Source organism: Vitis riparia, chromosome 8 (assembly GCF_004353265.1).
Source record: "Vitis riparia cultivar Riparia Gloire de Montpellier isolate 1030 chromosome 8, EGFV_Vit.rip_1.0, whole genome shotgun sequence".
NCBI lineage: Eukaryota > Viridiplantae > Streptophyta > Magnoliopsida > Vitales > Vitaceae > Vitis > Vitis riparia.
This window is the reverse complement of record NC_048438.1, coordinates 3,096,432-3,120,483: the sequence shown is the minus strand read 5'-3', so window position 1 is coordinate 3,120,483 and position 24,052 is coordinate 3,096,432. Positions and strand designations below refer to the sequence as shown.

Below are 24,052 nucleotides of genomic sequence, written 5' to 3'. Positions count from 1 at the left end.
TCCAAAACACTTCCCCAACAACCATACAACACCATAAGAATAACTAAATCAATTAAAAAGTATAGGTTCAATATGCCTAATTCGAAGTTTGTATGAAATCAAGAACCCTGAGAATATCCTCACAGTGTGTCTACAATGTCTCTGGTTGAGAGAGCTAAGAGCTAGCACCATGTATTCTCAATTGAAAAGGATTCATAGAAAGTAAGGGAGAGGATATTAATACTTTGATCAAGAATTAATTTCAGTCACCTTCCCAAAGGTTTGTTTAAATACACCTGACGATCAGTAATTTGAAATTTTATCAAATACCTCTTTTATTTTAAATTAATAAAGAAGTAAGTGAAAATAACAAATGGAAAAGGTAGACAGATATTTGATAAAATTTTAAACTCATAGTAATTAAGTATATTTAGTCTGAAACTTAAAGGAAATGAGTGAAATTTACCCTTTAATCCAAGGGTGGAGTGAAATTTTCCCTTCAATTAATGATTGGTGCGAGAAGAGAAACCTTCTATTATGGAGGCAAAAGGATAGGGTCTATTGATAGCAAGGGTAAAAATATCGATTTAAATGAATATATCAATAATGTGATTTTACTAATGTATAGAAAGATTAATATTAGTGGATATGTTGATATAAATTTTTTAAAATCCTGAACTCCGGTCAATGGAGAATTCTATGCCATGTGTCATATCAAGCCTAGTCAATACTTCAAATACCTATGATATTTCGCGACATTTCAATCCTTGATTGATAGTAGGATTAGACTTCAAGTTTTATCCTTATTCGACAACACTCTCATCTATAAAAAAAGAGGGGAATGGACTTTCACCCAGTTTGAACCACTTGATAACAAGCTTGATCACTTATTCTCATGATAAAAAAAAAAAAAAAAAAAGTTTAACATCAACAAGCTTTAGCCTTAAAATATTTTAATTGATGTATCCAAACAGCCTACAAATCATAATTTAGGCATTGAAAAACTACGCAAAATTACCCTTATATATATAAAGTGTAGGATAGGGGTGAAGGTGCGGCGGGGCCTGGTGCTGGTGCGTCTGGGATAGGGGTGGGGGTTGGTTCAGGAGACAGGGAGCCATGTACAGTGATGGCCAGCTTCTGTCCGTAGTTGGCGCAGTGGTCGTTTACACCACAAATGTACCACTTATTTCCAGGGGTGGCGAGTGTTATCGTATCATTTCCACTGGTAAGAGCCTCATTCAATGGTGGTTTAGTGCAGTCCTTGAAGGCAGTCCCGTTCACTTTGAAGACATTGTGGTTTCCCTGAGTGTACTTGAAGACTGCATGCATGTACAAAAATCACTAGGCATGTTATTTTGAAAAATGGTTTTAAAAACAATGTTTGACAACTGTTTTTGAAAACGGTTATATGATGTTTCAGTGAGTAAAAATCTGGTTTCAAGAACAGTTAACAAACAAGACCAAGCATCTGGTAACAATATTTTTGCCTTCAATCAGCAGCTTAAATGGAAACAAGAAAAGGGAAGAAAAACTCAATGCTTTAAGCTCTTGATTCATTACCTAGTGTGTCCCCAACAAGAAACGTTTTGCCCTTGGCCCAAGCTTGATAGTCGAAGTCAATGGTCCAGCCTTTGTCATCTCCAACAGTGAACTCAGCTGCCATGGCCACAGTGGGAAGAACAACTGCAACGATTGCAAGGACCACAAACTGTCTAGAAGCCATCAGAGCAGATCAAAATTTCTTATCTCAGCTCCAATAATGAATGCTATCTTTGAATTTGTGATGCCCATCTAGGAATATAGAGGGTCTATTTATAGTGAATTTTGGATCAAAATTTCTTCAAAAGCCTCAAAAGAGATAGGAAACAGGTAGGCCTGCAGGCCACAAATGCGTTGTAATTAGAGAAAACTTTGGTTAGTACGCAGGTATGGCATGGCTAGAGTTATAACAACATATTTGTTTTGGTGGTTTCCTTTAATCCAGAGGCATGCACATACACAAATAGTGAGTTGTATTTCCTTGGAACAATGAGTAGGTTCCCTGGTATAAGTTAAACAATGACAAATGTTTAGCTTTAAAAATAGATATATGAAAGTGGAACTTCTTTGAAAATATGAATCTTGCCGGCTTGGACATTAGGCCGTGTACACTTGTAGAAACTGCAATTTCAAAGTGCCATTGGTCTTGATAAAAAATCATGGGCAGGTCCATACTTTCTTTGAGAAAAAAAATCTAATTTTGTTTCTAAATGCCATGTAATAATATGTATATAAATATTTGTGATAACAATATAAATGAAAACTTGGAGGGACAACATGGCCGACTCAACATAAAATGGGTCCTGACTAGGGATGGCAAAAGGAGGTTCTCAGACGGGTCACTCTCATCCTGTCTCTACTCATTATTTAAATCTAGTTCTAAAATCGTTATTAACCTGTTTATCTTTATTTTAAATCTGTTCTATTATGGGCACAATAAGATGGATGTTCGAAAAAAATCCATGGTATTGTCATCCTTGACTTTAACACAAATTCTAAATGAGGGTTTTTCTTATTATATAATTATTATTATTTATTTATCTACATAATATAGGATTTTTGAAAGCAAAATAATTAACTAATTTTTTCTAATCAAGTTTTCTAAAATATCTTATTCAATAGATATTATAGTTAGTAGTGTTAGGACATGGAGTCTTATTTATGTTTGTTGGCAATTTTGTTCCTATTCATCCTGACTTAGAAAACTTTTTAGATAACAACTTACTCTTCGCTGAAAATTTAAGATTACTTTTGGTTTAATTGAAGAGTCACAGGTGAGTTTAAAAAAGGTTATTTAGTGGAAAGTAGGTGATTGAAGAGTTAAAGTGGATTGGTATTTTTTTTCTATAAGCTAAAATTGCTTGAATTAATGTTTTGAAAAAATAGGGAACACTTAAGTGGTGAAAACAACGCTCAAGTGGTGAAAACAACACTCAAGTGCTAGAATTGCTCAAGCACTTATCTAATGCTCAAGCGCTCAAGGTGCTCGACCGGTAGTTAAGTCGCTTGAGCGATTGTCTAGAATATGGCAAAATTCATTTTTGAAAAATTCACAAGTATTTTTTTTAGTAAATTCTAAATATCAATCCCTTAGGCCTATAGGCCTATATAAACCCTCTCTTAACCCGTTTTTTTAGGGGGTTAGGAGGACACTTTGAGATAATCAACCAACTTCTTATCATTCCCAATCTCTTCAGAAATAATCTAAAGGATTGAATTTTGTGTTATTAGAAGGACTTGCATCCCTTTTGAGGTTGAAAGAAATCCATTAGAGCATTTGAGGTGTTACATCATGGACATGAATCAAGGTATAGGTGTTAGAGAGTAAGTCTTTAGGGTAAAGGGATCAGGTAAATTTGTATACTTTGATCTCAAATAATGATTGTAAATTAGAGGTCATAGACCATATGATTTTTTATTTTTACAGTTAGTGTGAGTGTTTTCCATGTAAAATTTCTTGTGTTCCTTGCTTAATCTTTTTATTACTTTGGTCTTTGATTGTTTTGATTATCCTTATTATCTCATATGTTTAATTTGAGTATTTTTATTCAACTCTTATATTCTAACTTTAAAAAAAAAAAACCATGCACCCCCCAGGCGTTATCCTATTGGACAAAAGGTTTTTCAATTGGTATCAAATCATGTTTTTCAAAATAAAAATCATATTTTTATCAATCTTACAAGTCCAGTATGGAACAACGTAGGTATGAAGCTCCTTTGAATAGTCCACCCTATTTTGATGGAAGTAACTATCCCCATTGGAAGGCCGAAATGGAATTTTTTTCTACATATGCGAAGAAAAATGGTTTGAAATGTAGTGAAATATGGATGGGGACCCCAATTGAAACTAGATATGATCAGGATATCTACTGGTGAAATAAAATCCAAACAATGATGAGATAAATTGATGACGACAGATTATTCATTATGGAAATCCATGATGGAAGATCTCTTCAATTGCAAATATCTATATGATCCTATTGAGGGAGATAAAGCCAAGCCAAGTGAAATGTTGAATCTCGACTAGAATAAATTGAAGAAGAAGACACTGGGTGCTATACACCAATGGGTGGATATTAGTTTCTACAACCATGTTGCCAAAGAGACGAATCCCCAAACTCTTTGGAAGAATTAAGAGAGCATGTACAAGACAAAGAACACAAGCAAAAATTTTCTTGATGCGGAAGTTGATGAACTTAAAGCTAAAAGAGAGACGATCAATTGTCGAACATTTGAATGATTTTGAAGGTATGATTGCTCAATTATTTGTTGCAGGCCTTTCTCTTGATGATAAGACCCAGACATGCTTGCTACTCGGTTCATTACCTGACAACTAGAATACTTTGGTAGTGTCTCTAGGAAATTTAGCTCCATAAGGAAAAGTTACATTGAGTATGGATAGAAATAGCCTATTCAATGAGGAAATTCGAAGGAATAATCTAGTGGGAAATGACACACATGCCTTTGTCATGGAAAATAAGGTTGGAAATAAGAGCAGATGTTCTAGGCAAAATAAATCAAGAGGCAGATCCAAGTCTGGAGAGAAAGTAAAATGTTATCATTGTAGTAAAATAAATCACATGAAAAGATTGTTGAAATAGGGAATAGACAAGAATCAAAAGCAAGTAGACAATAGGAATACTACTACTACCACCTCTACTAGTGACAACAAGGTGACCTTACTCTGCAACCAAGAAAATTGTTGTCATGTAGCAGATCAAGATATTGAGTGGATAGTGGACTCATCGGTGTCATACCATTGTGTCCCAAAAAGGGAATATTTCTTTACATACAAAGCGGGGGACTTTGGTGTTGAGAAAATGGGAAACACAAGTGTTTCTTAGATCATGGGGATTGACAACATTTGCATACGGGCAAGTATGGGGTGCACATTAACATTGAAAGATGAGTGACACATTCTAGATCTACATCTGAACCTGATTTCTATACATATACTAGACAATGATGGATATAGCCACTCTATTGGCAATGACAATTGGAAACTCACCAAGGGATCCCTAGTGGTAGCGCAAGGTAAATTATGTAGCATGAGGTAAATTATGTTACTCGCTACACAAAACACACATGAAGGTGTATGGAGGTCAACTAAATACAGTTGAGGATGATGTTTCTCCAGATTTATGGCAGAAACGACTAGCGCATATGAGTAAGAAAGGGTTACAACTTTTGGCTATTCAGTTCCTCATTCCTATGACCAAAGGTAAATTATGAAACCCCTATGACCATTGTTTATTTAGAAAACATCATAGAGTTTCATTCCAAAAGAAATTCAACTGAAAATTAGAGAAGTTGGAATTAGTATATTCTAATGTTTGTGGACCCATGGAGGTACTCTCGTTGGGTGGTAACAAGTACTTTGTTACTTTCATTGATGATGCTTCACGAAAGATGTCGGTATACCTATTATAGATATAAAAAAAATTAGGTATTCCAGTATTTTCAACAATTCCATGCCATGGTGGAGAGAGAGACAGGAAATCCATTAAAGCATCTCCGAATAGATAATGATGGAAAATACATCTCCGGAGAATTTAAAGAATATTGTTGAAAGCATGGAATCAAGCATGAGAAGATGGTTCCTGGTACACCATAGCATAATGATGTTGTTGAATGGATGAATCAAACTAATGTGAAAAAAGTCTGGTGCATGTCGAAAATGGCTAAACTACCTAAGCCATTTTAGGGTGAAGCTCTCAACGCTACCATCTACCTAATGATTAGATTACCATCAATTCCTTTGGGTTTTGATATTCTTAAGAGAGTCTAAACAAGAAAACATGGTTCCTCCTCTCACTTGAAGGTATTTGGATGCATAGCATTTATGCATGTGCCAAAGGAGTGGAGAATGAAGCTTGATGATAAAGCAATTCCTTGCATCTTTGTCGAATATGGAGATGAGGTATTCGACTACAAGTTATGGGATCTAGAAAAGTAAAAGACAATCAGAAGCAAAGACATTGTGTTCCACGAACATGAGACCATTGCAAATATGTAGAAAAATATGGGTTGTGCAAAACTCACATATGATGGTGTTGTAGATTTAACACTAGGACAGACTCCATAAAAAAGTGTCATAGATGGAGCAGAGACACCTGAATCAAAATAAGGGACAGAAATTGAAGAACCAACTATTAAGAAGGAAGAAAATGTAGATGACAGTAACACAAGAGGTGTTGATCAGAAAGAGCAGCCTCTTCCACCAAAAGAAAGACCTTAGTTGAGAAGGTCAACCAGAGAACACCGACCATCTACAAGGTATCCCAATTCTGAGTATATGTTAATTGTTGATGAATGGGAGCCTAGGAGCTTCTAGGAAGTGTAGTCTCACAAAGACAAAGACTAATGGATAAAAGTCGTGCAAGAAAACATGAATTGCTTGTGGAAAAATTATACATACGAGTTGATAGAATTGCCAAAGAGAAGGAAATCACTCAAGAATAAATGGGTGTTCAAACTAAAGAAAGAGAAACTATTAAAGTACAAGGCTCAATTGGTGGTGAAAGGATTCGATCAAAAGCAAGGTAGTAACTTAGATGAAATATTTTCACATGTTGTAAAAATGTGTTCAATTTGAGTTATACTAGGATTAGCAGAAAGTATAAACCTCGAATTGGAGCAACTCAATGTAAATATTGTGTTTCTTCTTGGTGATCTTGATGAAGAGATCTTTATAGAACAACCAAAAGGCTTTAAGGTTAAAAAGAAGGAGAGTATGGTCTACAAGTTAAAGAAGAGCTTGAATAGACTAAAACAAGCGCCACAACAATGCTATAACAAATTTGACTATTTCATGATGAGTCAAGACAATTGCATATCCATGTGTATATGTATGAAGATTCCCTAATGGTAAATTCATCATTCTCTTATTATATGTTGATATGTTAATTGTAGGACAAGATGCAGACATGATCAAAAAATTGAAAAATGAATTGTCAAAGACGTTTGACACAAAGGAGTTAGGTACTGTAAAGCATATCTTGAGGATGGAGATCCTATGAGATAGGAAGGCTGGTAAGCAATGGTTATTACAAGAGAGGTAAATTGAATAGATACTAGAAAGGTTCAATATGAAAAATTCAAATCTAGTTTCTACTTCACTTGCTGGACATTTCAAGTTGAGTAAGAAGTCTTATCCATTTACAAAGAAAGATAAAGATAAAATGTTAGCCATTTTGTATTATCGGCAATTAGAAGTTTGATATACACTATGATGGGTACACGTTCAAATATATCTCATGTAGTTGGAGTCGTAAGCAGATTTCTAGCAAATCCTGATAAGACACATTGGGAACCAATGAAATGGGTTTTCAGATATCTCAAAGGAACCTCAAAGGTAAGTTTAAGCTTTGGGGGATCAAAACCATTTCTTGAAGGGTACACAAATTTTGATATAGCTAGAGACCTAGATAGTAGAAAATCTACTTCTAGGTACTTATTTACATTTACAAGGGGGGCTATATCATGGCAATCAAAATTATAGAAGTGTGTTTCGTTTTTTACTATGGAGGCAAAGTACATAGCAGCTATTAAAGCAAGGAAAGAGGTGTTCTAGATGAAACGATTTCTTTAGGAATTTGGTTTGAAATAGAAAGACTACATAGTGTATTGCAATAGTCAAAGTGCTATAGACTTGAGCAAGAACACTATGTACCATGCGAGGACTAAGCATATAGATGTGATATATCATTGGATCCAAAAGGTTATTGAAGAGCAACTATTCCAAGTAAGAAAGATCCACAAGAAAAACTTGAATAATGTGTCAAGAACACCAGCATGGGCTCCTACTAGGAGTCAAGAGGACTCCTACTAAGAGTCAAGAGGACTCCCACTTTTATTTGATGTTTAGGTCTAGAGGGAGAGATTTGATGGGGTCCAACCCCAATAATGCACACATATGGAGCAATATTTTTCAACAAAAGTTACCCACCTTTGTTGGACACATGAATTGAAGTTTTTTCTTTAATTCACACAATGAATAAGCAGTCAAAATACGCCTATAAATAGAGGCATTTAGGGAGTAACAAGGTGAGAAATTAACTCATCTTAGAGCAACACAACCATAGGAAGTTGTGAGAAATATAGACAAGAAGAGTTGTGGATATCACACCAAAGAGAGTGAGAGAAAAAAATTAAGTGTTTCACAAAGAGAGTACTGAGTGATAAAATTGTGAGGATTGTGATCATATCCTAGGGTGTGAGAAACTCAAGTAGGGGCATCACTTGAGTAATATTGTTGTTCCAATTTTATCACGCAGTGGATTTATTTTCCCGTAGAGGTTTTCCTCACATTGAGAGTTTTACCACGTAAAATTTGTGTCTTTATTTTCTTGTTATTTAATTTTTTTGTGGATTGATATAGCCACCCAATTGCATATTTATAATTGTTGTGGATTGGCATAGCCATCCAAATATTGTATAAATATTACTTGTTGTAATATTTAACAGCTCTTGTTGTGAAAATGACTATCCATCACTATCCTGAGACACAACTTACGTATCAGTAATTCCACTCGCACCCCAACAAAGCAAAGTCCCTGTATGGGTATTGTTTATAGGACTTGACAACACTCTATGAAGACAACTTGATCTCTTTCCATATGTTTTGTTGCTCTCGAATCCACAGTTCAATCAAAAGATGAATGAAAAGCCACTATATATGACTAGAAGCATAAACATAATAAAAATCTAAATTTAGAAAAAAAACTTCTTTGACTTGGGGCAATCACTAGCGAAGTGTTTTTTCTTGCCATTGTTGAAACATGCCTCACTATCTTTTCTTTTCTTTTTTCATTATAATCGACTCACTTGTACTTGGTGTCCTTAGAGTCCGTTTAATAGTGATTCTAGAAAGTGTTTCTAATATTTCTAATATTTGAAAATTTTATCTTTCAAGTATTAGAAAGACTAGAAACATTTTTTAGAATTACTGCGAAATGCACTCTTAGTCTTCTTAGAGTTTGATCCCTAATTTTTCCCCTTCTAGTAACTTTCTTGAAGTTATTATACTTACAACCAAATCCCTTGCTTGCGTGACCTTCCTTTGTTGCATAGGTTGAGATATTTTTTAATAGCTTCGAGTGCTCAACTTAAAGTTCAAGATGATGCGACAAGTCATTGAGCATTTTAATGTTCTCCTTATGTCTCATATTTGTTGCTTAAACCTATTATATATAGTGAGATCATTTTTAATTCTTACAATTTGCAGATCATATAAATCTATTACTCGTTTTAACTAAATTTTGTGCAAAAAATGTATCATAAAAAAATTTCCATATAATCCCACATCTACTTATAATTTTTTATGTCTAAATAATAATAATAATAATAATAATAATAATAATAATAATAATAATAATTCTTAAATAATTGCATAAAAATATATGTAAAATTAATAATATAATTCCATCATTCCAGAATACTTGTTAATAATCTAAAAAAAAAATAGAAAATTTAGAATTTATGTTGCATACTTCTTGAAATTAAAAAATAGGTTAACTATTAAAATAAAACCCAAAAGAAAAAAATGGCACAATGGCAAAGTGGCCCTTTTTTGGAAGTGGTCATGGGCTCAAACACCCCTAATGGGTTGGACCATAAATGAGGCCCAACAGGCCTGCTCTGGGCTGTTGTTCTACATTCCCCGGTAGCCATCATTCTTTTCCATATAAAATTAAGCATCTTTCTTAATTTTAATTTATCCGAAAATTAAAAATTCAAAACCTTAATTTTTGTCCAAAAAATTATAAATAATATGTTTTTAGAAAGCTTATGACAAAAAAAATTTATACAATTTTTTATATATTCATTTTTCCCAAAGGAAAAAAATTGGAATTAATTGGTTAAAAGGGATGAAATGATCCCTCAATTTGTGAATCTAGTCCTTTCCCTGTGTTTTACCTGAAAAATAATTTATTTTTAACATAAATGACCTTTTTTCATTTCAAGTATTAATATTTAGGTTTTACAGATAAAGTTATTTTTATAAGAAAATAATAAGGGAATTTTTGTCCAAGTGTGGCCAAAATATGATGAAGAGTTGAATTTCAAATTTTGGATTTTCAATGACCCTTTTTATCAAATAATCCAAAAAAATTATAAGTTTGTATCAATTGATTATATAAGAATAAGAGAAAAGAGCCATGCTCCAAAACACTTCCCCAATAACCATACAACACCGTAAGAATAACTAAATCAATTAAAAAGTATAGGTTCAATAGGCCTAATTCGAAGTTTGTATGAAATCAAGAATCCTGAGAATATCCTCACAATGTGTCTACAATGTCTCATGGTTGAGAGAGCTAAGAGCTAGCACCATGTATTCTCAATTAAAAAGGATTCATAGAAAGTAAGGGAGAGGATATTAATACTTTGATCAAGGATTAATTTCAATCACCTTCCCAAAGGTTTGTTTAAATACACCTTACGATCGTTAATTTGAAATTTTATCAAATACCTCTTTTATTTTAAATTAATAAAGAAGTAAGTGAAAATAACAAATGAAAAAGGTAGACAGATATTTGATGAAATTTTAAACTCATATTAATTAAGTATAGTTAGTCTGAAACTTAAAGGAAATGATAGAAATTTACCCTTTAATCCAAGGGTGGAGTGAAATTTTCCCTTCAATTAATGATTGATGCGAGAAGAGAAACCTTCTATTATGGAGGCAAAAGGATAGGGTCTATTGATAGCAAGGGTAAAAATATCAAATGAATATATCAATAATGTGATTTTACTAATGTATGGAAAGATTAATATTAGTGGATATGTTGATATAAAATTTTTAAATCTTGAACTCCGGTCAATGGAGAATTCTATGCCATGTGTCATATCAAGCCTAGTCAACACTTAAAATATCTCTGATATTTCACGACATTTCAATCCTTGAATATTGATAGTAGGATTAGACTTCAAGTTTTATCCTTATCCGACAACACTCTCATCTATTAAAAAAGAGGGGAATGGACTTTTATCCCGTTTGAACCACTTGATAACAAGCTTTTATTCTCAAGATAAAAAATAAAAAATAAAAAATAAAAAATAAAAAATAAAAAGTTTAACATCAATAAGCTTTAGCCTTAAAATATTTTAATTGTTGTATCCAAACAGCCTACAAATCATAATTTAGGCATTGAAAAACTACCCAAAATTACCCTTATATATATAAAGTGTAAATTGCCCTCAAACGTCAAACATCTAACCACTATTGATTTCAAATTTTATTAGTTACACCCTATTTATAAAAATTATTTTTTACAAAGATTTTTGTTAAGTTTATTTAATAATTGTCTATAAATTAAATTTTATCTATGAAATATAAGAGTATTAATTAATGAAATTTGAAATAAAGGCATTAATGAAATTACGCCTATATATATATATATATAAAAAATAGTGTGCGGGTATGGGAAAAAAATGCAGAGGTGACCCATAAATATATTGATTTCAATACGTTAGACCACAATCAGATACAGATTCAAATCAGGATTGAGTTTACTTTTCAGTCCAGTTGATGAAGTACTGATAATTGTATGCTGCATAAGCTCCAAAAGCCACCACTAGTGCAACCACCAGGAAGCCCATTTTCACCCTGGAACCAGTACTGCTTACCACCCCATTTCTACCCTCAGCGTTTCTTGATTCATCTACTTTTGCTTTTTCATCACCCTCCCCCTTTTCTTCTTTGGGTTTTGCCTTTCCTTGTTCTTGAGATTCTCCGACTGGTGGCGCAGCTTGATCTTGCGCCGCTGTGGAGTTTATGTTTTTGGGCATTATGATATGAAGATTACCACGCAAAAACTTAGCTTGAATACCATTCATATTACAGTTCTTTGGAACGCGAATTTCCCTATGGAAACGGTTCCAGGTATTTCCATCACCTTGGGATTCTCCAGAAAACCTTACTAGTCCTTGATTGCTCACCAGTACCTTCAGGTGATCCTTCTTGAATCCTACCAGGATACAAACAAATAAGAAAAAAGAAACATTAACAGAAGCTTTTCTAATCTTCTTTGAAGGAAAACTAACCACTCATCCAATCCAAAAAAAATGCAGGGTTGGTGGGTACCTGGAGGGAGTTGAACCAAAAGAGTGTCCTTGTCTTCCTTCCTTTCCCATTCGCAGAAGGGTTCGAATTCTCTGTAGGAACGCAATGGCGCAGCAGCTTGATCAGCTTTGGCATCCATTAATAGAGTTTTCTCTCTTGCTCTTCTTTAGTCTTTTCAGAAAGATGGTTGCTATGCCAAGCTGTAGGTTGAATGAAAATGCTAATACAGATCTGAGCCCTTTTATGCATAAAGATCATGAAACGTGAAAGTTGCAGGAGGCTATGGGAGGAATATTGTTTAGGAGTTTTCTTTTCTTTGGGGTTTCCTCTAAATTGAAAGAGAATCTTCTTTTTTGTGTCTTAGAGTTCTGAGTTGCTTTCTCCACATCTCTAGGTTATCTTCCTTCATCCCAGACACTAAATTCCTATTCAATATATTCCTAGCTTTAGGGTCTTAATATATGATTCCCCCTTCCCCCTATCTCTCAGCTTTAAGGTCTCTCAGTTTTAATTTTTTAAAAGCCAGTTACACTTGTCACCATTGTCTGACTATAAGAAAGAGAAAAATAAATGATGTGATGGGGATGGGGTAAGAAAAATTAATTATGGTTAATTCTTGATGCTAGAAGTAGTCCAAAATTTGTTTAAATATTCATCATCACACAAAAGTTATGTGTGTGATAATATTTTTCTATATGTAATATTATAGAGATCATATTAACCAAATATATATATTCCACATGTTAATAAAAATGTATCATATTGGATGTATCGTTAGGTTGGGTCGAGTCAAATTTGGTGACAAGCCGTACATTACTACTAGCAATGACTTCCTATTTTATTACTTCATTATTTCGATATCCCATGCCCTTGTTGTTCGTGAGGTACTGTTTAATTTTTTTTAACTTAACATTGAATCTAACTTGTTTTCAGATTTTAAATGTTTGTTTTTAACTTTTCTTTTACTTAATTATTATTTTTTAAAAAAAATATATAGAATAGAAAAAATCAAAATATTTAGTTTTTTATTGAATAGTAAAAACAATTTTTAATTGAAACAAAAAAACACAATTTCAACGTGAACTTTATCTATTTCATATTTAATATTTAATAGAAATAAAATAATAAAAATAAACAACTTGATACTTAATATTATTAAGTTGTATTTAAAGTTAATTAAATTTTATTTAGATTTCAATACAAAAGACAAACATAACCTTACTCTTCAAATGACACCCAATTTCTTCTACTTTAAATCAACCCAAAAGCAACTTTTGTCTTGAATGTATTCAAGATCATCAAGGTAACTAAACCACTAGTACTCCTTGCCTACAACCCTTGTCATCTTGGATATAGACCCAATTTTTCAATTTTTTAATTCTTTGGAATTTGCTTTTCTCATTCTTGGTGATATCAAATGCCAATGTGTTGGGATATGTTGCTTGTCTCTCCACAAAATTGGATATCTCCTTAAAAGATTTTATGAAACTCACTAACCTCCTATCTAAAAGTAGAAGTTATACAACATATACTCTAAGTTTAACAGAGTTTTACAAATTATTAACATATTATTTTCATATAATAAATTAATTGTAATATGCAAGGAAACTAGTTAAATGGGTTGTTTTAATATCAAGAACACCAACAATAATGAAGAGTTTTCTAGGAGGTTTATAAGGAATTAAAACATTTCATTCTCTTTTTCAAGATTAGAATAGAAGTGAGTAATAGAGTAAATGTTAGCCCAAGAGTTCCCCTAAGTATATCTTGAAGATAACAAAATATGGTTAGTGAATTAATATGTTTAAATCAAGCAAAGCTTTAGGTTTTATTAAGAATATCAAAAGGAAGCTCAAGGTCGCTTAAAAGGGATCCAAAGAACATAAGGACTTGGATGCCTGAAGATTCATTAAGTTTAGGATAAATTTGTAAGATGAATCCTATGAGTGCACTTAAGATTAAAGTGTTTTTCATGCATTCATTCATACTTGATTTTCAAAAAAATGAGCATAAACATTTATAAACTTAATGAACATGAGTTAGCCTTTGAAACCTTCAGCTAAAATCTTTCAAAATTAACTTACATGGGTTTCTAATTTAGTTGCCTAAGCATTGGGAAGCTTTAGATTTAAAAGGGGACCCAACCAATCAAGCCCCTCCTAGAACCAATTCAATTGATTGGGAATTGGTTCATCCAATTGGGTGTTCCTAATTGAGGTCTAATCAAGGTTCCAAAGGTTTTTCTTTTTCTTCCAAAACCTCAGTGTTGCTAGACAAGGCTTAACCTTCCCTGATCAAGCAGTGGTTGAGGTCCAGTTAAGGGTTAGTTGAAGCTTAGACAGGACCAATGGTCACCTACAAGGCATTAAATGTCCAATGGCTACTCAATCGATTGAACCAAAGCTCAATCGATTGAGGCTAACTTTTGGTAAATTGGGTGTCTTAGGTTGGTTTCCCTTAAATTAAGATATCTCATACATTTATTGATAAGAAAACATCTATTTATTGACAAGAAAACATCTACATTAACTTGCCTACCTAATCTTTTCTCTCTTTCAAAACTGTTAAACTCAAGTGCATTTATTTCCTCGCTATAAATCTTTTAGTGCATCCACATTTGTTTTCATCCTAGCTTTTATTGTGTTGAGTCATCATTAAGTTGGGTTAAGAGTTGTTAAACATTTCTTATTTATGAAAGGTTAAGTCTTTAGAGCTTTAAGTTAGCATTGAGCTTAAAGAGCTTTATAAAGCTTGTTGGAGCCATTGAATCAAATTGTTCAAGTTTGAAGGTTTGGCTTGAAGTCTTGATTAGTGGAATCCTCACTTAGAAAAGAGATTAAGGAGAGGGGATGTAGGCGGATTTGTCAAACTACAATAAAATGAGTTTTACGTCTCTCTTTTCTTTTTTTCTTTATTAAATTACTTCAATTGTTGTTTATTTTAAGTTAATTTTGAAAAAAAATAAAATTAATCACCTAATTCAACCCCTCAACCCTCCCTCTTAGTATTTTCATTGGTTTCATTTCATAATTGGTATTAGAGTTAGACCTCTTTTTTTTTTTTTTTTTAGATTTAACCATCTAAAAGGATATGCTAATCCATCAAACACATCCCATATGAAAGAGTCTTCAACTACCCGACCTCTTTTCTTTATGAGAACCAATTATGCTTATTGGAAAAGAATAATGACATGGTTTTTAAAATTAACCAATTTTGATCTTTAGGATGTCATTGAAAGAGACCCCCTATATTCCAGCTAAATTAGATAATGGAGTAGATTTTCTGAAACCTAAGCAACAATGAGATGAGCTTGATAAAAAGAAAGTCCAATTGAATGTAAAAGTTGTTTAGTTCTTACATTATGCTACAAATAGAAATGAATGCAATCGTGTTTGTCAGTGTGAGTAGGCAACAAATATTTAGGGATTTGAACCAGCGTAGACATATTGCCAACGAATTTACAGTCCGTCCCCATTAGCCGCTCGGGCATCAATAACTCAAGAGGGGACAAATCAAATAAAAGAGTCTAAAATTAATATACTTGTTCATAACTATGAATTATTTTCTATGAATGATAATGAAACCATTGTTGAGATATTTACAAGTTTCACCAATATTGTTAATGGTATTCAAGTTTTGGTAAAGACCTACAAGGATTCGAGAAAGTGATGAAGATATTAAGGTCTTTTCCTAAGAAGTGAGAAACCAAGGTCACTGAAATTCAAGAGGCAAAAGACATGACCAAGCAACCTTTGTAAGAGTTGATTAGGTCATTGATGACTCATGAAATCACCATGAAGAGCCATCAAGAAGTTGAGGATAAAAAGAAGAGTATATTAGAAGAAAGTTCAAGAAATTCATGAAGGGTAACAAAAATAAAGTAAGGAAATTCACACCAATAAGGGACTCTCAAAAGAAGGAGACACCATTAAATAAAGACAAGGAAAAAAAAAGATTTGATATGTTACAAGTGCAAGAAGCTAAGACATATCAAATATGATTTTCCTCTCTACAAGAGTAAAGCTAAGAAAGGAAAGAAAAAGGTAATGATGGCTACTTTGAGTGATAATGAAGATGACTCCACCAGAGAAGAAAATGAGAAGAAAAAAAAAAGTGACTAACATGTGCTTTATGGTTATTTATGTACTTGATGAAGTAAATTCAAATCTAAGCTATGATGATTTGTAAGATGCTTTTGAAGAACTTTATGAAGATCTTAAAACGCTTGGTTTGAAAAATACCTCACTCAAAAAGAAAATTCAAAGTCTTGAAAAAGAACTTAAGGATTTGTAAGAAAAAAATTTAAATGTTAAAAATGTTAAGACTTCTCTAGAAAAAGAGAATGAGATTTCGAAAAAGAAAAATGAGTAGTTAACTTCCTCACTCTCAATTTTCTCTTGTGATCAAAATCTTTTGATATGATATTTACTAGCCAAAAATGAATTTTTGACAAAAAATGGCTAAGATACAAGTTTTCTAAGAATTAATAGTATTTCAAAAATTATTTTGTCAAAGAATCTTCTAGTGCAAGCCCCTCTACCACTTGCAATTTGTGTGGAAGAAGAGGATGCATAAGTAGCACTTGCCTACTTAAAAATGGTTCCCAAAAGATCACTATTTCCAAAAAAAAAGAGATTTGGGTTGAAAATTCTAAATGCACTAACCCTCAAGTACCCAAAAAGATATAAGTACCTAGATCTACTTGACTTATCTTATAAGGCTTAACGAAGAATAAGCGGTTCTTGACTTATCTTGTGAGGTTTAACGAAGGATAAGTGGTTCTTGGATAGCGAATATTCAAGACACATGATCAGAGATGAGTGCAAGTTTACATTTCTCATATAAAAAAAAAAAAGTGATTATGTGACCTTTGGTGACAATGCAAAGGGAGGAATGATTGGGCAAATAAATGTTGGTAATAGTACCTCTTCCCGTATTGAAAATATGTTGCTTGTTAATGGTTTAAAATACAATCATTTGAGCATTAATCAACTTTGTGACAAAAGTTTTTTTATTTTTATTTTTAAAGCACCTCATTACATCATTAAAGATATTCAAAATGATAAAATCATTTTCATGAGTCATGAAAGTGATAATGTTTACACAATTGATATTCAAAAGTATGATGGTCACAATAAATGCTTTTCTAGCATGCATGATCAAAGTTGATTATGACAAGGAGGTTAGGACATGCTAACATGAACCTTCTTTTCCAATTCAACAGATATGAACTTATAAAAGGTCTTCCCAAAATCAATTTTCAAAAAGATATTTATGACACATGCCAAGTGGGAAAGAAAAAAAAATTGAAAACAAAATTTTGATTTCCACATCAAGACCTTTGGATTTATTGCAAACGGATCCTTTTTGTCCCTTTAAGACACCAGGTTTTGAAAGGAAGGTTTAAACATATGTGATTTTGGATGACTTCTCTAAATTTACATGGATCTTATTTTTAAGTCATAAAAATAAAGTTTTTCAAGATTTTTCAAAGTTTTGTAAAAAGGTTCACAATGATTTTTTTTTTTTACTATTACTTACATAAAAAGTGATCAGAAGAGAGAATTTGAAAATGTTAAATTTAAAACTTTTTGCAATGAGTATAGAATTGACTATAATTTTCAACTCCTAGAACTCCTCAACAAAATGGGGTAGTTGAAAGGAAAAAAAAAGACTATAAAAAAATGACAAGAACCATGCTTAATGAAGATGATTTACCAAAATACTTTTGGGTTGAAATGGTTTATACCACTTAGTATGTACTAAATCAAGTTTTACTTATGCCCATTTTCAAGAAAACTCCTTATGAACTTTGGAAAAACAAAAAACCTAATATTAGATATTTTAAAGTCTTTGGTTACAAATGTCTTATCTTAAACTTGGTGTTGCAAGCATGACAACCTTAGGGCTAGAAACTTATAGGAACAATGTGTAAGTTATTGTAACAATGAGAATAATTAGTGGTTGGTTTACAATTTATCAATTTTTTATCTTATCATTGTGAGTTATTTTAGGGAATAATACGATAAGTTATTACCTGATATTAGTGATTTTTGGTCATTAGTTATTTTTTATCTTTCCTATCATTATCTACCCCAAAACAAAACTGTAAGGATTAGGAAAGGTTAAAAAGATGAACTTTAAACCAATAATATCTTATTCATTTAACGGTTTTAGGAATCTATTTTAAAAAGAAAAAAATTAGGTTTTGGATGCAATTATGAGTTATAGAGCTTAGGTTGATTGTGAGCGACCAAGGATCCCAAAACCCTAAGATCACTCTACTAAAAAAACCTTTATTCTCTCTAATTTATATACCTAAAGTTGGATTGTGGAAAGCCTCAAACTTGAATCAATAGAATTAAAATCAATATTCGCTTTGTTATTAATTTAGTTTTTTTTACTTCATAAAAATTAGTTCACATATTTTTTTTTCACTTTAGGATTTAAATAAAAGTAACTATTTTAACCTAGTTTTGACAAATCCATAAGTCAATCCCTAAGGACAATACCCAGAGTACTACAAAAGTCATAATGATTCTTTCTCTAGTTTTTCTTAACTAAAGTTGTTATGTAAAAAGGCTTAATATTTTGGATACCGGAGAAAATTTGATCATTGATCAAGTTTGATTTAATTGGTCGAAACAAAAGGTGAATTGGTTGAACTGGTTCGTCAAGCCATAAGTCTTGAAAACCCCTCTGTAGGTTTCATGTAACTCCATTTGTACTGGTTCTTCCAAGGTTTTCTTCATACAATGCATAGGGAAAGATTTTTTAAGGTTGTTTAGCCATAAAATGTGGATTTTGGTTCAAATCTACAAGCCTTAGGTCCATTTTGCTTCTCCTCCTTGTAGTTTCTCTCTTCACCCACGGTTTCACGCCTTTTCACAATGACTTTTCATCTCTCATGGCTTCCATCTAAGAGACTGGTACCTTTAAGGTACAAAGAATGCACCCAACTAAATCCATAGAGCCAGAAGTGCACCGAAAAGCAAGATATGACACTTCCAATTTTGAGGTGATTGATGAGTACCAGAGGTACAATTGCTATTTCTTTGGGCAAAAGGTTGTCTCGGGATGGGACATTAATTTCCTTTAGCTAAGACATTTTCATTTTGATGACATGTACATAGGAATAGGTTGGCTTGTTGTCACTTGCTTGGAACCAATGTATCTTACCTTTGTTCAAATTTTCTCTTCGAACATGAGGTATGCAATTAGTGGCCCGATAACCACCACAGTCAGAGGTGTGAGGATTGATTTGGATCAAGAGGCCATTTACCATATTCTAAATGTGGTTGTTGTTGGATTGGGGATTTATGAGACTAAGGCATGACCCAACTTAGATGATTTTGACATAGGCAAGGTTGTACAACGCCTATATGGACTACCAAATGACTCTTGGACCGGGAAACCTACTACTCATAACCTCATTGTCACAAGATAAGTGCTCCATCACATTCTTAACCACATCTTCATCTTGAGAAGAGGACATAGGGATAAGGTTGTGAGGCGTCTCTTCATTCACTAGTTTCACTTAAGATTTCTAAAGTATATAGTTTCCTCTTGTCAACTTAACTAAAATGTTGTGGTAGAAAAAACTAGGGCCTAAGAATACTAAAGAGTTTGCCACCACTATAGATGTAGGTCAAACACTCTAATACAATAAAGGAGTTCGAAAATAGATAAAAGAATGAAATTGATCTTCCTTTCAAGATAATGAGGAAAACAATAGAATCACTTTATTTATAAAATACATCTCCATTAGATTGGTTACACCATATAAACAAGGATATAGTTTATCCCATTACATGATCCTTCATAAAATAATTAGTAGAATGAATTCTATATAAAAACTATCATTAGTAGCTAGCTTAGAGACACTTAATATATTTTTATGAATTACAAACACGTGTAAAATATTTTTCAACAAGATGTTGCATCATGGCTAACCTTCTTTCAAATTTGGCATACACATGATTTTATTAAAGAGTTTCATTTTTCCAAGACCATTCTTGCCTTTATTTAAATTTTGACTATTTTGAAAATCATGATTATGAAACTAATTTTGAAATTGATTATTAATCAAATTCTCATCATTTTATCGCTTTATCTTAGTTTTTGGTATATTTTTCTAGCCTTTCCTCATTATTGCATGTGTTTGCTATGATTGAAGAGTTGATTCTTCATATGTTGATTAAGGAGAAAGTCTACTCTCATGATCGAGAAGCATTCCATAAAAATCATCAAAGGAAAGAGTTTTTTTTTTTTTTTTTTTTGTTATTACAATATCAAATTGCCTATACTAAGGTCTAAGTGCCCTAAGAATGTGCATAGTAAGATTCTCTTCTACAATAATTTTCACTACTATTACAAGATTATCAACAATAGACCACATTAGAGAGGCCTATTCAAAGATAGATTGAGTACCTTGCTTTGTAGTTTGAAATTGCAAAACAAGTTGATTCTTTGTTGCAATAAATTGATTAGCAAACTTTCCCTCTAATGTACTTCATAACTTATGAGAGGTTGTTTGTTTTATCACTTACCTAAGCACCTTATTTGATAGAGTAGTTCAAATCCAAACATTTTATCTTATTGTTACTAGAGAAGAAATTTTGTATTCTTGTTTTCTTCATTAGAGTCTTCACCTTCATTAGGTTCATTGTCCTTAAGTTTCAGGGGTGGTTTTGTCTTCATTGAAATACATATTGTTCAAACTATGCATTTTGTTCACTAATTTCACTCGAGATTTATAAAGTATATAGCTCCCTCTTGTCAACTTAACTAAAATATTGTGATAGAAAGAACTAGGGACTAAGGATGCTAAAGAGTTTCTCACCACTATAGATGTAGTTCAAACACTCTAATACCATAAAGGAGTTTGAAAATAGATAAAAGAATGAAATTGATCTTCCTTTCAAGGTAATTAGGAAAACAATAGAATCACTTTATTTATAAAATACATCTCCATTAGATTGGTTACACCATATAAACAAGGATAAATAATAAATCAAAATGAGTTGTTATGACAAACACGCACAAGATATGAATTGGTATACAAATATTTGAATTTACTTTGAACTCTTTTAAACTCCTTGGATTATCCTTAGTTTTTATCAAACTCAAATTTCTTAATAACAACTAATAGCTTAAATCTCCAAATATAATCATTACATATACAGGGTCAAATTTAAATATATGAATTTTACTCATCGGTTATTGGTCATTTTAACATGGTATACACAATAATCTTAATTTTGATTTGAATACCTAATTCATCAAATAAAGGTAATCAATACAAATAACAAATCTAATTTTCAATTAGATTTGTATATAGGATAAGGATAGATACATATTTGTGTTTGCAAATGACAAAGGAGATTAGATCTAAAATAAAAATGTTTTGTTGATTCTCTTGGAAACTTTTATTATTTCTAATAGTCAAAATAACTATCAAAATTAGACAAAAATAGTTTAATTCATATTATACTTATGATTAAAAATTGTTATCTAGAAAACCACATATCAAAACAAACAATTAAAGGAAAACAATGAATGAGGTGTAGAACCATATGTAAGAGGTACAACAAACCATGAGGCATAGAAAATCAACAAGGGCACCAAGATCTTATATGGCCTTCTTCTCTAAGGTATCTTTAGTGAGTGAAACAACAATATTTGTTAAAACCATCATGAATAACATGAACAATATGGCTAGGGCTTTAAAAATCTCACTATATCATTTCCTCTAATTTTTGTTCAGTTTTTTTTTTTTTTTTTTTTTTTTTTTTTTTTTTTTTACAATAAATTGAAGACATAATAGATATTTGTAGTTGGAGATGAGATCCTACATGATGTCCCACATCGGATAGGGGAGATAATTCTTGGCGCTATATATGTAGAGGTTCTTCTTAACCCTATAGACACGTTTTAAAATCGCGAGTGCCCCTTTAAGCCCAAAGCAGATAATATTTACATCATTGGGTATGAGTCGTTACAAATGGTATTAAAGTCGATCCTTAACCCTGATGTGAAGGTTTATTTGGGCCCATATAAGGTGTTTATCTATTTAGCCCCACAATTCTTATGGGACATAATAAGGACGTTGTGTCTATATGAGAGGATGTTTATGATGTCCCACATTGAATAAAGGAGAAAGTTTCTGGCACTATATGTGTAGAAGCTCATTTTAACCCTATAGATGCATTTTAAAACTATGAAGGTCCCTTTGAGTTTAAAGCGGACAATATTAACATAGTTGGGTGCGAGTTGTTACATCCTAAGCAAAGAAGTTCTAGAAAGATACATCCTTGGAATGAGGCGAAGAAAAAGAGAGGTAAAAGTGTTCTCTAGGCAAAAGACATACTTTTTTTTTTTCCTTTTAGGCCAATATTTATTTTATTTATCAACAATCTAAATGTAGTACACTACAATTCCTTTTTTAAATTAGTCAACTTTAGAAAATATTACAAAACTAGGACCTATTTGGAGACATTTTCAAAAGTAATTATCAAAAAACAATTTTTTGAGAATGGTTCTTAATTGTTTTTTGAAACAAAATTCCATTTAAGAATTCAAATATGAAAAACAATTTTATCGATTATTCCTTAGGTACTACAAGCTTCTAGGCAATGTAACAAGTTTCAAAATATTCTTTATTTTTTACTCTATACATATAAATTTTGGAAGTCTTATAAAATTAAGCAAAACAATAAGAAAAGTATGTGAATAAAATTGTTTGTATTAGAAAATTTATGGGGTGCAATTTTTTGTGGTAATATTCTTTACAAAAAAAATCATTTCCTATGATTTTGATCATTTTTTATCACAATTCATGAGATGATGATGTGAGTATTTTAGGGTTGAGCGTAACTTATTCCTAAATGACTGTTGAATTTTGAAAATGGTGAAGAGCATGTGTGATATATTTCGTATGTTTTTTCAAAGCTTGTAGGGTATCTTGTAAAGCCTTTTCCAAGTCCCCCGTGAAGCTTTTTTTTTTTTTCCAACTTATGAAACCTTTTTTTTTCTCCTTTGGTCCCTCTATATTGAAGAGATCACCGTTATTCATAGGCAAATTTAGAAAATTAAGTTTCAAATTCCCAAGATTTCATTGCACAACTCAAGGAATTTGATTAATTAATTTTATTAGTTTGTCTATTTTATTTAGGAAATTTGTTAATGGTATAATATTTATTTTTAATTCTCCTTTTACTCTAATTATTTTATATTTTGTAATTTTTCAAATTTCCTTGTATATCACCTTTTGAAATCCATATTATGAAATAATGAGAATAGATAATAATAAAAAAATATAATAAGAACACATAGACTTACGTGGAAAACTCTAGACAGGAAAAACCACATGTCAAGGAGAATAAGATCCACCATGTTAAAAATTGGTATAAGAAGATAGAGTTGTTACAACCATCGTTTTGAAAACCAGATGTGATTGACAGGTCTGATCCTAGATTGATGGCTTCTCCGATCTAGTTTGATGAATTGAATTGTTCAAGGGCTGGACCACGGATGAACCACCTAAACCGATGGTCAAGTCAACGAGCCGGACGAACCAGTCAACCCATATTTGACCCAAAACTTTAATGGGCTACAATTGGAAACCCAACCTTTCTCTTCAAGGTCCATCATCTAAAATGCCCTACATGGAAATGTGCAAGCTATTATACTAGACTTTTGATTTGTAGTTTTCCATTGTGGGATACATTTTGGCTATAACTTGAAGCTGGACCTATCATTCAGGAAAGCAAGCTTAGGACCAACTTAGCTACGCAACCATTTTAACATGTTTTTTTTACTAAATCTATTATACTTCTTATAAATATTTTTCATATCAAACATTTAAACAAATATAAATATTTATATCAATGTTTATTTTTATAATAATTATTAATAATAAGTATGAAGTTAATATAATAATTTTTAAAATTTTAAAATAACAAA

General features: G+C 32.0%; 2 protein-coding genes across 3 annotated transcripts; both read right to left on the bottom strand.

Moving 5' to 3' along the window:
* Positions 1-935: 935 nt before the first annotated feature.
* LOC117921132 (stellacyanin-like) lies at positions 936-1,744 on the bottom strand. The gene is made up of 2 exons (XM_034838928.1): positions 1,543-1,744; positions 936-1,301 (listed from the first exon to the last, which is right to left on the bottom strand). The coding sequence occupies exons 1-2, from the start codon at positions 1,703-1,705 to the stop codon at positions 1,000-1,002; spliced, it is 465 nt and encodes a 154-aa protein (XP_034694819.1). The 5' UTR covers positions 1,706-1,744; the 3' UTR covers positions 936-999.
* A 9,722-nt stretch (positions 1,745-11,466) lies between these two features.
* On the bottom strand, positions 11,467-12,293 carry LOC117920947 (inactive protein RESTRICTED TEV MOVEMENT 2-like). Of its 2 annotated transcripts, XM_034838660.1 has the most exons (3): positions 12,110-12,293; positions 11,947-11,993; positions 11,467-11,789 (listed from the first exon to the last, which is right to left on the bottom strand). In XM_034838660.1, exons 1-3 carry the CDS (start codon positions 12,157-12,159, stop codon positions 11,536-11,538), a joined length of 351 nt encoding a protein of 116 aa, XP_034694551.1. In that variant the 5' UTR covers positions 12,160-12,293; the 3' UTR covers positions 11,467-11,535. The 2 variants fall into 2 exon arrangements, with proteins under 2 accessions (XP_034694551.1, XP_034694550.1); XM_034838659.1 differs by having other exon boundaries at positions 11,467-11,993.
* Between the last annotated feature and the right edge of the window lie 11,759 nt (positions 12,294-24,052).